Source organism: Glycine max, chromosome 15 (genome assembly GCF_000004515.6).
Source record: "Glycine max cultivar Williams 82 chromosome 15, Glycine_max_v4.0, whole genome shotgun sequence".
Classification (NCBI taxonomy): Eukaryota; Viridiplantae; Streptophyta; class Magnoliopsida; order Fabales; family Fabaceae; genus Glycine; species Glycine max.
The window spans coordinates 496955-513553 of record NC_038251.2 but is presented as its reverse complement, the minus strand read 5'-3'; the positions used below and the strand labels follow the sequence as shown (position 1 = coordinate 513553).

The 16599-nt window shown below is 33.9% G+C and overlaps 3 protein-coding genes across 6 annotated transcripts; 1 reads left to right on the top strand and 2 right to left on the bottom strand.

Annotated features, from left to right (window-relative positions):
* Positions 1 to 16: 16 nt before the first annotated feature.
* LOC100813328 (amino acid transporter AVT6E) lies at positions 17 to 2214 on the bottom strand. Of its 2 annotated transcripts, XM_014768390.3 has the most exons (2): positions 1980 to 2185; positions 17 to 1885 (listed from the first exon to the last, which is right to left on the bottom strand). In XM_014768390.3, exon 2 carries the CDS (start codon positions 1696 to 1698, stop codon positions 439 to 441), a length of 1260 nt encoding a protein of 419 aa, XP_014623876.1. In that variant the 5' UTR covers positions 1699 to 1885; positions 1980 to 2185; the 3' UTR covers positions 17 to 438. The 2 variants fall into 2 exon arrangements, with proteins under 2 accessions (XP_014623876.1, XP_003546923.1); XM_003546875.5 differs by having other exon boundaries at positions 17 to 2214.
* Positions 2215 to 7616: 5402 nt separating this feature from the next.
* LOC100818114 (splicing factor 3A subunit 2) lies at positions 7617 to 9671 on the bottom strand. Of its 2 annotated transcripts, XM_003545663.4 has the most exons (6): positions 9336 to 9671; positions 9176 to 9252; positions 9029 to 9094; positions 8852 to 8926; positions 8703 to 8777; positions 7617 to 8234 (listed from the first exon to the last, which is right to left on the bottom strand). In XM_003545663.4, exons 1-6 carry the CDS (start codon positions 9655 to 9657, stop codon positions 7800 to 7802), a joined length of 1050 nt encoding a protein of 349 aa, XP_003545711.1. In that variant the 5' UTR covers positions 9658 to 9671; the 3' UTR covers positions 7617 to 7799. The 2 variants fall into 2 exon arrangements, with proteins under 2 accessions (XP_003545711.1, XP_040865730.1); XM_041009796.1 differs by having other exon boundaries at positions 8703 to 8926.
* A 2546-nt stretch (positions 9672 to 12217) lies between these two features.
* On the top strand, positions 12218 to 14889 carry LOC102660142 (uncharacterized). 2 transcript variants are annotated; one of them, XR_005888727.1, is made up of 2 exons: positions 12263 to 13346; positions 14582 to 14889. XR_005888727.1 is itself a non-coding variant. In XM_041009816.1 (1 exon), exon 1 carries the CDS (start codon positions 12652 to 12654, stop codon positions 13240 to 13242), a length of 591 nt encoding a protein of 196 aa, XP_040865750.1. In that variant the 5' UTR covers positions 12218 to 12651; the 3' UTR covers positions 13243 to 13616. The 2 variants fall into 2 exon arrangements, 1 of the variants encoding a protein (XP_040865750.1); XM_041009816.1 differs by lacking the exon at positions 14582 to 14889 and having other exon boundaries at positions 12218 to 13616.
* The last annotated feature ends 1710 nt before the right edge of the window (positions 14890 to 16599 follow it).

Sequence of the window (16599 nt, the reverse complement as noted above, 5' to 3'; positions counted from 1 at the left end):
AAACAACTAAAACAGATTTTCTGTTGGAAAATGAAAATAGATCGTGGAAATGTGCCAGTTAAGCAATTCTGTGAATCTGTTACAAATGTTACAACACTGTCCTTGTGTAAAATCAATGAACAAAAAAGTTCATACTGGCATAAAGAACAGAACACTGAGAACAGTATACATAGCTATGTCTGGCCAAATAATCAGCCACAAATTCCTCTCATACTGAATCAATCGGTCATCAATTCATCATTCCTCAAATGAAAGTTTATGTGCATCTCATATCATATATATCATAGCTGGGGCAAAAATACTTATCCCATACTACAGAACAATCCTGTCACCCCCAATCCTCTGCTGTTTGAATTACATTGCAGCAGAGCCAATGAACAAATGTTGTATACTAAATTTTAGCACATGATTCCTGTGAAAAAGAAACCAAATCGTGGACTAAGACTTACTCTCAAGGCTATAGATATTGCCAACAACTCCTACTATGCTAACAGTCACAGCTAATACTAACATCAACCAAGATAAAATCCTTTCCCCATAGCTTAAATCCCCCTGATGACTTAATCTCAATGCAACAAGAGAAGGAAATATAAAACCCAATGAAACAGCCGTGGTTGCCCCGGTGAACTTAAAAGCTGTCCATATGCTTGGAATCATGGTAGAGCCAATATATATGAGGACCAACAGAACCACAGTCAACCCCAGAGATCTCTTCCTACTTTCTGATAGAGGTGGTGATCCTTCAAACACTAGTGCATCCACTGTTTGGCGTAGTGAGAAATGAATTACAGGGAAAACAAGTATCAAATGAAGAATGTAGCCAACCCGGACAATATAGTTCAAGGCTGAGCTAAACCGAATTCCAAGATCCTTATCAAAATTAGTCAGCACATCAGACTCAGTATCTTTCCCAAAGAGCAGGTAACCCGATATGGCAGTGGAAGAATAAACTAGGATGCACAAAATTGTGGTGTACCTTCCAACTCGGTTCATCTTCTGAGGAGACCGCTGTTCAAGCTCGTTATATATCGGCTGCAAATTAAAATGGCAAACATATGCATTAGTCATGATGGGAATCACGACAAGCAAATCCAAGATGGCAGTTTTAGAGCTAAAATCAGGAGCCATCCTGGGAGCATCAATCCGTCCTTCCACGAGCTTGATGAAAGCAACAGTAAAAGTGACAAGGACAAACAAGATAGCAAGAGCCACTGAGGCGGCCGAAGTCAAGCTCAACGAATCAATCTTGTCAAGTGAACAAAGGGGGGCAAGGAAAACCACCATGACAACAAAAATGACAAGCTTCCTCTGATCCCACACCCCGTTCCCCATTAACTGATCAAAAACCCCCAAATGGTGAACGGAACCAGACATAACATCCCCTATGATTATCAAGTAAACCACCAAAACACCAGCATTGTTGACAATAATACAAATTTCTGACAAAATCCTGGCAGGCCTTCCCATAGCATGTTGAACAACCTCCCCATAGGAGGATGCCTTACACAAAACAGAAAACCTCACCAACAATTCGACGCTAATTTCAGACAAAATTCCCATAATAATGATCAAAACAATCCCCAAAACCACTCCTAGAACTTTCATAGTGGCAGGGAGGGCCATAATCCCTGCCCCAATAACAGTGGTTGTTAAATTGAAAACAGCACCAGGTATCCCAGAACCGTGATTGGGCCCCATAACGACAAGGGGATAATTATCGATGTCGATTTCCAAATCGTCATCGTCGTCGTGATCGACCTTGGATCCCAAATACACCTCGGATTCGTCAAAAGTAGGCCTTTGTAAGGATTTTGAGGAATCATTTTGAGGCTGCAATTCTAGATACGAGCTAATGGGTAAGGAAGAATAATTGTTGGTATCCTTTCTGTGAGACATTTTTTGGGCAGATCAGAAAAAATGGTTGGTTGTTGGAAAGACGAATATGTAGATCTTGCGAAACAAAGAGAAAAAAAACTTACAGATTAGAAAGAGATAGATAGAGAAGACACGGTGATCGTTTCGCAGAGTGAAGCTAGATCTCTGGGTCAATGGATATTGATTTGGGATTGGATAATCTCTCTAATTCTCGTCACCAGCTTCTACCGAATAACATGAAAAACACAAAAGGTGCGGCAATTTTTTTGGGGAGGGAAACAAACCTCTTTGCACTAAGACTCCCACTTTCCTACGTGGACTTTTTCATTCTTACGTTACGTCTCCCTTCATTTTTAATTTCTTTTATTCTTTTTAAATTGTATCACACCGTATCCTTGAGTTAATTAGTAATAAATATAAAAATCGAATCTTCATTATTAAAAATAAAGTCATTTTATACTATTTCAAAATTATTGTAAAACTAATTAAACTATTTCAATATATATAATTTAAACATTTTTTAAATTTTATAGTCGTGTATTTTTAAAACTTGACAGATTCAAAGCTTTGTCCAAGGCCAATGATCTAGACCCAGCTGAGCGGATGGCAGATTCAGAGCTTTGTCCAAATCCAAGTTTATATCTGAGTGGGAGGCCCATACATTACAAATTCTTCTTCATCAACAAAGCCCTGTTGGAATTGGAATTTGGAATCAAGGTAAAGAACAAACAATAACAGAAACAGGACATATTCCTTTCCTTATCATAGAAAAACCAGCTCTAGAATCACATTGGTCATTGCTCATCTGGAGGTCAGATAACACTTAACATGACTGAATTTAACTCATGCGATGCAACCTATATATCGCTCTTTACTTAAATATAGCATTATCACCTCGTTTGTACTTCATTGTGCATGCACCATTACACACTAGTACAAGATTAGCTCTAAAACATACTAATTGAAAACAGCTTCACATATATGGCGTTTTTCATTCTTTCACTCTTTTAATATACTCCCATCTACCTGGAAATCTCAATTACATATGTCTTATTTATTGATGTTCTCTAGGGTCTTACAATACTCATCCTCATACCCGCGTTTAAAAATAATACTCGTATCCGAATATCTGATCTCATATTCGCACGGATAATAATTTTAATCTTCATCATTGTATTTGTTGGGTACCTATATACTTATATCTGTACATGCAACCCGCACTTTACTTATATATAAGGTTAATAATAATAAATTGATAAAAATAATTTAGTTAAAACAAGTAAATATAAAATTGATTCATTCAAACTCAAGTCATAAATAAACAAAACAACAAAGATAATCATCCAACATAGTAATTGTTAAAGTTGATATTCTAATTGCTTAACAAAAACTTTAATTAAAAGTTTAGTGTTTTTCACTCTCTTATAGTGATATTGTTAGAGATTAAAGACTTAGAGTATTGCCATAAAAATATAATTATTTTTAACAAAATTATATATATATATATATATATATATATATATATATATATATTATAATACCCATATCCGCACTTATACCCGTGTAAATTTACAAGTGTATACTCATCCCATGTCCAACTCTAATATTGTAAGTAGTTACTTACCCGCATATACACTTTGTCATCCCTACCTTTGTTTCTAAATATAATTTTTTTTAACTAATTCACGCCATTTAGGAAAGTTGGTTAATAATGGTTTAACAAAAACTTTAATTAAAGGTTTATTATTTTCACTCTCTGATAGTGATACTATTAGAAATTAAAGACTTAGAGTATTATCATAAAAATATAATTATTTTTAATAATAAAAATTATATATATGATATGTGTGAGACAAGACGGGTTAGGTACTATAATATACATACTACTGCACTAGCATTCATACCCTCGTAAATTTGGAGGTATATACTCGTCCTATATCCAACCCCAATACTACAAGTAATTATTGGCCCTCCTTGTAGATATTTTTTTGGATACCCATAGGATCCCGGTACACTTGGCCATCCCTACCTTTGTCCCTAATTAATGTGTGTTATTCTTCTTATTCAATTCTTATAAGAGAAATAATGTATTTATCTTTTAAATATATAATATTTATTGTAGAGTAATAAAGGATATTTGGATAAAAAAACATAATTAATGTAAAAGATAACTTGAAAAGAGTCTTATAAAAAAGACAAATAAATTTTTAAAAAATAAACTTATATTTAGGAATAGGGAAGTACTTAATTTTATCAACCGCTAATTATTTTTGATCCATTATCTTTTATTTTTATTTTGTAAAACATTATAATGTTTGTGATTTTTTTTACATTTTTCTATAATTTTCACAATAAATATTTTTTTAATTTTTTAACCAATGTGTTAAATACATTTGTTAGCCAAACCCTTCTTTATATTAATGTAATGCACAAATATTATTTTATTTTTTAATCACAAATTACTATATTTATTGTATTTAATTTTTCTATGATTATACGGAGCACCTGGGTATAAAGGTTGTAGGGACTTTCTTCTTGCACTAGCAAAAGTTCTTATGCACCTAATATTTTAAGTGGAGTGGTAAAACCTTTCACTTAAAATTTTAAAACCAGTCTCCCTCTCCTTATACCCAACTCATTGCGTGCCTGCATGCTGCTTCCATCTTCACTTTTCGTCCATTTGCACCGTGCCGTCAAGTCCCCGTTGTTCATCCCTCCCTCTGCACCGTGCCGCCAGTTCTTGCCTCCGTTGTTGTCGTCACCGTGAATCCCTTTGTCTGAGATTATTTTCTCTGTTGATTGAAAATGAGAATCCATAACATTGTAATGGATTGAAAATCCGTATAATGCATACAGATTGACAATTCGTATTAATGATACAGATTGACAATCTATATAATTATTTTTTTATTTTAATTTTGTTGTTTAATAATAAATTATTATTTGAATTTATTTATTTATTTAAATATAAATATAAAATTTTGTTGTTATTTGTATTATTTGATTTTAAAAAAATTAATTATTCATATTTGTTTATTTAAGTTGTTTTTTAGTAATTAATTTATTTATGAATTTTATTTATTTAAAAATCAATTTATAAATTTTATTGTTATTTAATTATTTTGAAAATAACATATTTAATTAATTTGTATATTTAAAATAGTTTTTTATAAAATTGTGAAATAACAAAAATTCCAATTTTTTTATAACTATATATTGTAGAATTTAGTTAAACAATATAAGATAATATTGTATAGGACAAATTTTTTTTATTGGTATACTCGCATCAATATTATTACACTAATAGTATTAAATATTTATATAAATAGTGTTTAGAAGTATAAAAATAAATAATTTCTTCATTTTTTTATAAATATTTAAAATTATTAAAATACTTATTTATAAAACAATGAAGCAGTCATTTGTTAGAAATAAAAAAAAAACAAAATTGTACTTAAATTTGGATGATTTATTTTAATTTACTAGAATTGGTGATGTCAAGTATAAAAATTTTAAAAAAGAATTTCTATATTAATTTATGAATATATAAAAGTATCAAAATAGTTATTTAAAAATAATTAAATATGTATTTATGAATTATTAAATAGTAATTTATAAAAAATTTGAAATTAAAAAAATTTGTAGTTTGATTTTCATGATATATTTTAGTTTGTTACATTAATGATTTAATTTTAATTTAAATGTTAGTCATTACCTTTGTTAAAATATACTACATTGTATAATACAATAGGGTTTTAGAAGATTTATTAGTGAATTTGTTATATAATTTATGAAACTTAAATATTATTTGAAGGATGACATTAATTGTTATTGTCGTTTATATTTTAGGAAGAGCCTTAGGGAGACAGATTAGTGGTGATGTAGAAGAATCCCCTCAGCGTCGAAGGTCGACAGTAGCTGCACATAGACAACTAGCAGCTGCAGCTGCTGCTAAGGATGTTGAGCATGTGAATCATCCAGTTAACGAGGTTCATAAGCAGTCTCACAAAAGCCCGTTATTAATGATGTAAGTACTGATACATAGGATTTTTTGGAGGGCCCAAAGATACATCAATGTTGACGGATTATGTTCATCACGTGACAACCAGAATTTAAGAAAGACAAATAATTAATTGTTAAATTATATAATATTTAAATTACTATTTATCATTTAACTTGATCTAATTAATTTTAATTTTTTTTAATGCTCATTTATATTTTCTTCTTTCTTTATGATTGCAAGTGAGAGTTACCATATTTTATGAGTCTTATTATTACTATTTGCTTTGCAAATGCATATATTCAGGTTAGAGATGAAATTTATGGACGATGATGGTGATATGGCCGAAATGTATCTTCCTGAGAAGAAAAGGTGAATGGAGTTGTCATTTTATGGAGAACAGTCTATGGTTGGATATAAATCAGTTAATGGTGCATCTATTTCTGCTCCGGTCTCTCCTGATTCTCGGAAGCTTGAAAAGAGCTACAGCATTGCTAGGAGTCGACACGAGAGCATGAGGAGTTCTTAAAGTACTAAGGAAAGAATAGAGGAGCTTGAGATGTTGCTGGAAGCATACTTTGTTGTCATTATCGGTAAACATAGTATTATCTACACTAACCCTTTTCTTTCTGGCTTCATAACAGTTTATCAACCACCGTTTCCTGCCTTTTGTTTCAGTTGAAAGAATACATTGATGACACAGAAGATTTCATCAACATTCAACTGGTTTGTTTTCTTTCCCCCTGGGTTCATATCAATTTTATTTATCCTAATTTTTGGTCATCTTTCTTATGTCTGATCATACATGCAAATTATTGCACATGTTCACCCAAACAACTCAGAATGGGCAGAGGTAGGAGTATTTCGAATTTTGTTGCTTTATGATAATAGGTGTATGGGACAACGACTTCTTATTCCCATGGTGAAACATAGAAGTTACATTTTACAATAAAGGCCAATCTCCACTTCATTCTTTCACATTTCTTCTTCCATGTTCATGGTGATAATATTTTAGTTTTGGGCATAAAATTCTTTGGGAATGTGATTCCTGATAATATAATTATGTACCTTGAAACAAACTCCCCCTTAATATTACTGATTATCTGAAATTTTATAGGGCTCTAAAAGAACAAAAATGGTTACACAGTGTCTTCATTTGCATTATGTGATGATATGGATTGTTCATTGAACTTGTTTGACTGGCTGAACTATTTTAATTTAGAACAGCTGACCGAAATTTTTTGTCACAGGAAAATGTTCGAAATCAGCTTATCCAGTTTGAGCTTTTACTCAACCGCAACATTTGTGGTTGCCATCTTTGGAGTGGTAGCAGAAATATTAGGGATGAATTTTGAAATTCAATTATTTGATGTCCCATCTGCTAAACTACTCTCTTGTGGATCTTTTGCTACCTCATTTTATGAATTTCCATCGGGGACCTGTTTACTGTACCTGATATTCAATTACTTACAAGTTACAACCACGGAAAAAGAACAGCGATTGAATCTAACTTCAACTTGTCGTAAATTCATATAAAAAATTCCGAAAACCAAGTTGCGGAAACCGTATCACCTGTGATTCCCCATAATCAAGTAGTTACTACTACATAAATGACCCGATCAAGCCTTGATCCTAAATTACTTGCAACAAACCAAAATATTCCAATCATATCAAGCTACTGAGACCTAAATTTGTGGACACGGTCACTCCAAAGACATAAATACCACCAAAGCCAAAAATCTCGATACTTCAACATCTTAATTTGTAAATGTAAAAATGGCACAATGAAGAGTGTACAGGTAATTTGGTGTATTGCTTAAGAAACCTTGCCTCTACCATACAAAGCATTAAGTCCTTAACGGACACATTCTACTACAGTTGTTTAGCACTTCCAATGATGCTTGCTGTCCTAAAGCCTGAGGACCTACTGTCCCATGTTTGGGGGTGGAGGAGGAAGACGGACACCATGGCCCTGCATGGGTTGGGAAGGAAAACCTTGTGGAGGTGGCATTGATGGAGGTCTAGCACCCATGTTGAAACCCGATGTCCCACTTGCAACAGGGGGTGGGGGTGGAATAGATGGCATTCCACCAGAAGGTGCAGGTCTAGGACCGTTAGTTGCTGCCATAGGAGGAGGTGGCATAGATCCCGGCATTGGAGGTGGAGGAGCTCTAGGAGGATTTGCCATGGGTGCACCAGGAGGTAGCCCTTGTGGAGGAGGTGGAGGTGGTGGTAGTGGACCTTGGGGTGGTGGGGGCAAAGGCCTTGGTGGTACACCAGATGGTGCTGTGCCATTGGCAGTAGAGGCAGGCTGCGGTTTGTTCGCCTCTGGCGGCTTGGATTTAAAATACAATTGTAGCTGCAAACAAGTATCAATTCAAGTCATCCATCGCAGATGGTGGAAATTAAATATCAATAATGCAAACCACACAAACAGAAAGAATTAAGGCAAGAAAGCAGACAGGATATCGCCAACCTAGTTCTGCTGCTGAATGCTTGAATAATTGGTTTGCATTGATACATACAGGAGCAAACAATTAAAACGCGACAACTAATTTTCTAGACCAGACTCATTCATGTTTGGATGTCGGGGCCATGTGTATATGAGCATTAGTAGCTCAATTTAAGGTTAAAACAGGTTTTTAATCAAAAGCTTGAAGAAAGAGCCTCTTCTGAAAACTGAATAATCATTATTTCTTCACCACAAACATTTATCAAACATGCTGCAAGGCCATTCAGATGTTTGTATAAAATGCATATAACACGTAAACATTTGGATAGATCGAGTTTTCCATGACAAACTAAAAAGAGGAGTAAATGTAATAACCGTGAACATCTTGGAGTCAGGATCCCAGTGCGAGAAGAAATTTGGAGTGGACTTGTCAATCTCCGTGCTGGGCACCTGAAAATGTAGAGTAATGAGCAAAAACAGAGGCAAAAGCAAAGTGCAAAGAAAGTCCAAAAGTAAGAAAATACCTTGAAAGCAACGATTTCATATGGTTCAGCAGCAAACAAGAGGTACTGATACCTTTTATCAAAGGGTTGCACCCTCTGTTGTAACCATCCAAATACAAACAAAGAGAAATATTAAAACATGGCGATACTGAAAACAAGTTGAGAGAAAATTAAATCAATAAAATCAGAGAGTCCCACCTGTTCATAGGAGGACATAAACCGGTGCCTCGGCTTCATGAGGTCTTCAATCTCCGGATATTCAATCTACATCAAACAATACACAATTATAAAAAAAGTACATAAAATATGATAAAAGAAAAGTATGAAAATTGCGTGAAAAAGAACCTGGAATAGGAGAGATCTTTGTTTTGTCTCCGGGTCATACTGCTTGGTCACACGATACCCAGGGCGTCCAATCTTCACTGCAAACACATCAATTTATGTTTTTTTGTTTCATTTGTTTAGTTCATAAAACACGAAATTGAGTTAGTGAATAGAATGAAACCTGTTTTTCGAAGAGTGACTTTGCGCTTGTGGGGTTGGGGCTGGGCGGGGGCGTCCTTGGCCTCGCGAGCGGCACGTTTGGCCAAGTTGGTTTGGTGGCGCTTGCCCTGAGTGTGGGCCAAGTAGTTACCCTCGTTGTTGTGGAGAGTGAGACAGAGTTTGCATTCGTAGCTTCCGAGGTGGTTGCGCATGAAATAGGGATCCTTCGCCAAGTCTATGGTCTCCAGAGCCAGTCGCCGGAGACGCTCTCGCCGGTCTATGGCTTCGTTCTGCGCCGACGCCGCACCTCCGCTCCCCGGCTTCGATCCCCATTCTCGATCCATTTTCAGTTGAGTTACGTTACGATAACACAACACAAGACAGATTATATACTTCTTGTTGTGTTGGGCTCTCTTACCATAAAGCCCACAACCTTCCTTCACGCGTAGGTGTAGCCCACTACAGTTACAACCTTGGGACTTTCTTCCTGCAACAGCAAAAGTTCTTCTGCACCCAACACTTTTATGAAAATTCCCAAAATAACCTTGCTAACTTCTTCTTCTTCCTTTTCCTTCTTCACGCACCATTCATTCTTTTCTTCGCATTCATTGTCGTGATAGCTCCTCCTTCTTTGTTGTGTCTGTTTTGGTTGAGGAAAATTGGTTATCTTGGTTCGTTGGCAAGTGGTAATTGGTGTGGTAGTACGACGGAGGTACATTTATTTTTGATGTAACTTCAATCTAATTTTATATGAATCTACAATCTGTATAAAACTTATGTATTAACAATCCGTATAAAACTTTCAAATTTACAGTTTGTATGAATCATACAGATTGTTGTTAATTCGTATGAATCATACGAATTGTTAATCCATAAGTGTTATACGGATTATTAATTTATATAACTTATACAAACTGTCAATCCATATAATCTAAATTTTTTATTAAAAAAAACTAAAATTTTAATTTTATTGTTTTTTTATATATTTAGTTATATTATTTATAATATGTTTAAATACCTATAATTTTATAATTTGTATCTTTTAATTTTTATAGTCTGAAAGTAATATTTTTTTAAAAAATAATTTACATTTTAAATTTATTTTAGTCATTTTTATTTTAAAAATAATTTTTTTAGTCCTTATAATTTATATTTTAATTATCTTTTAATCCTTATAATTTAAAATAGATCTTTTTAATCCTATAATTTATATTTTGATTCACTTTAAAAAAATTCTTATCACGAGTCAACGAGTTAAGGATTACTTTCTGCTTTAAATTAATTTTAGCTGCACTTTTGTTTTTGGGAAAAAAGAATCAATAAATTTTGGAAGTTAATGAAATACTACTAATAGTAATATGCTTTTGAAATAAAGAAATTCACGCGGCGGCAGACACTCTGATATCTGAAAGTAATATAGTTTGGTTTGGGTGGCCAAAACATTGTCATTTTCTGATGTCAATCCTTCTGAAATCAAAGAAATCAATTACTTGAAATCAAAGAAATTCAAATTAAGAGTTCTGTTTACGGGGTAAAGGGGAAAAAATAAGTGAAGAATGCTCTGTCCCTATTTAATCGATCCCTATACAAGGTACAAAATAAGTTATTTATTGAAATAAAATTATTTTCAGCCAGTATACTTTCTAGGGAGTAAAATCTTATAACTGCCTTGGTGCTTAAGAATGGATGTCTCGAAAGAGTTTCTTATCAATTATTGTTCATGCATGGTGTCAAAGGAGAAAGAAAGCTACACGACCCGAGATGTATACAAATCACACATATATTGTGCTCAACTAAATAGAAAATACTACCCATAAATTAGAGACCAATTCGATTGTCATGGCACACAAAATTAAAGTCGATACAAGTAATTTTGGACAGTGATCAGTATTTTCCCCACCTTTTCACTTTCTTTCTATATCTTATAAGTGTTTCAAGAAAAGTAGACTCCAATTCTGATATCAAAGGAAACATTTCTAAATGATTGATACGAAAGTATAAATTCATACTCTTATATTATTTGTCTTTTACAAGTATGTAAGTTTTTTTGAAGAAAAATATTAATTATATAAATTATTAGAATAAATTATTTTTTAACAAAAACATATTTATTAAAGGAATTAGAATATAGTTATAAATATCACCAAGTATGTAGATTAATTGACATAAATATACCAAACACATAGATATAATAAGTGACTAGAGTTTGTATAATAAGTGACTAGAGTTTGTGTTTTTAGTATGCAACTATGTTAAATTTAAATACTAATAACAAAAACTTGTTACTCATAATTATCTTATCATATTCAAAATATGATTATCTTTTATGAAAAAAATACTCGTGGTTTATAAAAGGAAAAATATAGTTGTGAATTGTTCAATTATTTACATGGGATACTAATATATCAAATTATTATTAAAAATTAATAGTCTTTTAATTTGTTAAAATAATAAATATATTTTTGGAGCGTAATACTTGGGACAAGTTTCAGAAGCAAGGGGAAATCAATAATTTATTTAAAAATAGAAAGAGTTGAAAAGTCATGGCAGACTTTGATTTATTTGTCTATTTGCAAAATTTCAATCAAAATGTTACTAATGAAAAACAGAAATTCTTTAGCACTCAAACCTATACCGTTGATTGAGATCTATCATATTTAATTCACAACCTTTTGTAGCAAAAGGATAATAGAATGCCTTGCTTTCAGTTTGAAAACTTTTATTCCCTAATCCCTACTTCTTTATCAAGTACATACGCCAAACGAGTTGTGGTCATCGAAATCGTCCTAGCCTTGATTGTCGGCATAACATGTCCACATGACATCAAATTCTTTGGTCTCACTCAAAATCAAAGTCTGATGAGTTATTTATGACACTTCGACCTCATCTAGGACGAAACAGTGAACATGGGTTACATGCTCCACATGCTCACATACTATTACCATATCTCAAGATTCAACAAATTACTACTTTTGTTTTTTACAAAAAGCATAGTCCATTTACTCAGTCTTTGAAATTTCTAATTATTTAAGTCACACATTCGTTTAAATTTTAGATTAATGTAATTGACGATTGTATTTTCGGAGATTTATTTGAAATCTTATTAATTTTAAGAAATAATATAACTATTATATACACTTATAAAATTATTTACCAACAACAAAGATTTTGACGTCATGAAGGAGAATCTTGAATCCATATGGTTTTGGGATGAGGTAATTCATTAAGCTTTCTTGATTTGGGATGGTAGTTTACTCTTTAGCATCTATTGTATATATAGATATGAATCGTGGATTGAAGTCATACAGCTTCCTTAAACTTAAACTGGGCTGATCGACATGGATTGGTTCTCATGGCTTTCAAAAAGTGGGCTTGAGCCATCCCTAGTGTACGAGTATGGCCTTACCTTTGCTCACAACGAGCTCGAAGAAGAAGACATGTTTTACTTCAACCACGAGTTTCTCCAAAGCATGGGCATCTCCATAGCAAAGCACAGACTAGAGATCCTCAAGCTTGCCAGAAAAGAGAAGGGAAAGAGCCCACGCGCGGTGGCAAGGCTCGCGGTGGCAATCAAGAGGACTAAGAACACCTTTGCCAGCTATGTAAGGACTTTGATGCACAAAGAAGAATCATCATCATCTAATTCAGCACTTGTTGTAGTGCCAGTGCCACCATCAAGGCCTAGTAGTAGTGGTTTGGGGAAAAGATGGAAGAGTGCTATGATGAAGAGGGGCAAAAAGCAAGAGACACTCTTTCTCACTAATGGAAGTTCCACGGTAGTTCCAGCTCAGCCTGGTTTTTCTAGTCCTGTGGTCTACCATTTCCAGAAGGATGAGAAGATGGGTGGAGATGATGATGATGGCTATTGGTCTGCCGCTGTTGAAGAGATCAAATGGGATACCATGTTTCAGGATCTAAAGCCAAACTGAAACTTTCTCTTTTCTTTGGGGGTTGACTTGACTCTATCCCTGATTTTAAACTAATGGGTGAGAGATTTGAGTGTTTTTCTTCTTCTTTCAGATACTGGTGGTGGGTAAGTTTAGCACCCTGTATGTTCTGTAGTATCGAGTTTGTACTATTATATGTTCTGTTCATGTCCTTTAGATTTGATAGGGGGAAAATTGCATCAGATTTCATGAGCAGAGAAATATCGAGGTAGATATTTAACTAGGCCGTTATATAGCAAGAAGTATATAATTTGAATTTTGAAGCATAAGCAGTTAGGCTTGAGTCTGCCTGACTTTACTTTAGCTACTGTATTGTGTTATGTCTAATGGTGATGATCATATTAACAATTTGATTCTATCTTGGCATTCTTGGGCCTAATCAATATTTTACTGCATTTAATAAATTAGAAGATCTTTGGAAACAGGATTCTGTTCTGAACCCTGAAACCATGTAGAAGAAGAAGGGGAGAGAGAAGAGATGGATCACGTAACGTGACCATGTATGTGATGTCAGTGACTGCAGAATCCAAGTTGGTGGCACTTAACTAGGGATTGGGATTGAGCGGGAGTGACCTCATTTTTGTTCGAGTTTATTATCAGTTTAGAATCTCCTTCTATGTAATGCTTTCATTTATTTTATTTCAACTTTTGATTAATCATAAGGAGTGCCTATCCATGCAATCAAGAGTATGAGCAACAGAGATTCAGAAATTTAGAAATTACAATAACCAGGGAAATGAGATAAGGAAGACAACAACAGAGATTGGGGCTTAATAGTTCAGCTTTTACAAACTTTTAAGCTATTCAGAGAGGAGAGGAAAGCACCTTTACTACTGGCATTGTTAATTTTCAGTTCTTACACAATATGGCTCAATACAGCACCTACAAGACTTGTTTTATCGAGATAGTTTACTAGTGTCTTTTTTTTTAATAAGCATTTGAAAATCAGGAACTATAGAAAGTAGAAACCATAACATTATGGAAGTTTATTTTTATCCAATGAGAGCTTGAAATAATGAAATCACACGGAGTAGGCGAGTTAATGCACTAGACAGGAAGAAAGCACATAAATATTGTAAACTGCCTTTATTTATTTAGTTTTATTTTTGTTTGGCAATTTCTTATTTTATTTATATTTGCCTTTGAGGAAGATATCTTCAGCTAACCTGTTATGTTCCTAGTGTTCGAGGCGTAGGATAGGATTCCTCCAGAAAGAGAGATTAAGGAGAGGAAATTTCTGATTATATTTCTGCTTTCATATTCATTACAATGATTATCTATTTATAGGCTCCAAAATACTAATTATTTGTTCCTTCTACAGGTCTAGGAAGGAGCTAGCAATAACAGATTTTGAAAAATATCCTAACAGAAAGATATATTCCCAACAGGATATTCTAAGTGACCAATCCTATGGTGCCAGCTCAGAAACCCTGCTCCTAGTCTGTTATGAAATCTCTCCTTGGCCTTTCTTCCTTCTTTGGTTCTGGTTCTTGCTCTGTGTCCTGCTGTTTTCTGCTCTTATTACATAACCCCTCAACTGGGGCAGCGGTTTCCAACAATTTCTATTGACTTCTATATGTACACTTTGACAGGTTCAATTAGTTGAAGCATTGATCACTTTAAAGTTCATACCGAGCTACATCTACCTATGATGCGCTCAAAATTTTGAGATTGATGAAATTAGACTGCATGCGATGCAAAATTTTGTGCATTCTAATTTGCAGACAAGTACCTGAAAAAATAAGAAACTTCTAGTAAGTAAAAAAACTTGGGGAATAATGTAAAGCATTTTCAACTATAAATACAGCAGCATGGTATGAGTATGACATGCACAAACCACAATTTAAATTTTAGGAAATTCTTTAATCTATACCCAAAAACTCTTGATCGCAATTGTGAGAATCACGAAAGAACAATTCCCCAGAATTATTTCCTATAGCAATCAAATACAGGGAGCGCCTAAAGCTGAGTATTTTTCAGGAGTAACACATCAAAGCCATAAATAAGCTTAGGGTAGTTGCTATATGCTTGTTGAAGAGTGACTCCACAAAATTGATACAGCTTGTACCTTACAGATAATTTTTGCTCACTCTCAATTGTTTGAATATGAAGTCTCAGATAGACGAAATAAACCACCAGCATACAGCATTTGATATACTGGTCGTATTCTAAGGGACAAAATTATACTCAAGATGGTACCAAGTCCACAGACACCAGCCAAAACCAGAAAAGTGAGCCTGAAGCAATTTGCATCATAGCAGGTCGAGTCGAGTTTCCTTGCTTCTGTATCATCATACACTATTCCCCGCAAGGAAAACAGCGGAAATTAAGGGCACCAATAGCATCATGAAGCTAGTAATAACACCAAAATGCCTCAAACCAAAAAGCTCAGAGACAGTTGAAATCATTGTAGAATATTGAGCCCCGTAGCAGATCCCAAGCAAAGCCGTTGCAGCATAAAGAGTGCCATCGAGACATAATTATGTGTGTACTTGTCATCCAAAATGTTCGAGGTAGTAACCTCATGTATATATGCCCAAATCCCAGAACCAAGTAAAAGACACAACACAAGTTTACCACAAGACAATTCAAATTCACGATTCGGTTCATAAAGAAACTATTAGAAATGTATTTTTAGGTTTCATGTTGGGAAATGGATTTTACGTTTAAAATTAATTTTGAATACATTTTTAAAGTTGAAGAAGAATTTAAAATTAACTCTGGATTGAATCATTTTTAAGTAATTTTTACTTTAAATTAAAATTTTTGTATTAAATTTTATTCTGTAGTTGATTTTATAACAAAAACATTCAAATATAAATTATATTATTTTAAAATCAATTTTATTTAAAATTATCAACATTTAAATAGAAGAGAATACCTTGTAAATGCTGAAGACCGACAGTGAGAGCAATATGGTTGTATCTTGTACACCCAAGGCAACTCCAATTAATTATTGAGAACTGTTACACCTGAAAGAAAAAAAGTAAACCAAAGATATTGGAGTGGAGTTTTTCTCAGAGGAAATGCAGTGGATCACACTTTGGCTCTTCTTAAAAATGAATTTAAAATTGTAGATGGACTGCATATACTTGTTGTTGTAAGAGGCGACGAAGAAAATCAGGATGGTGGTATTTGAGGGTCGGGGAACGTTGAAGGCATTGCTCGTCCTTGGATTTGTTGTGTCTGCGTTGTTCAACTTCAGATTTGATGACAATGACAAGGACTTTGCTTGCATGCTAGAAGCCACAAGTGAGCCTCGATGAAATTAAGAATGCCAGAGATGGTAGGTTTGAAATGTGAAGGTTGAGTGAGCTGTGAACATGTCATGTCACAAGT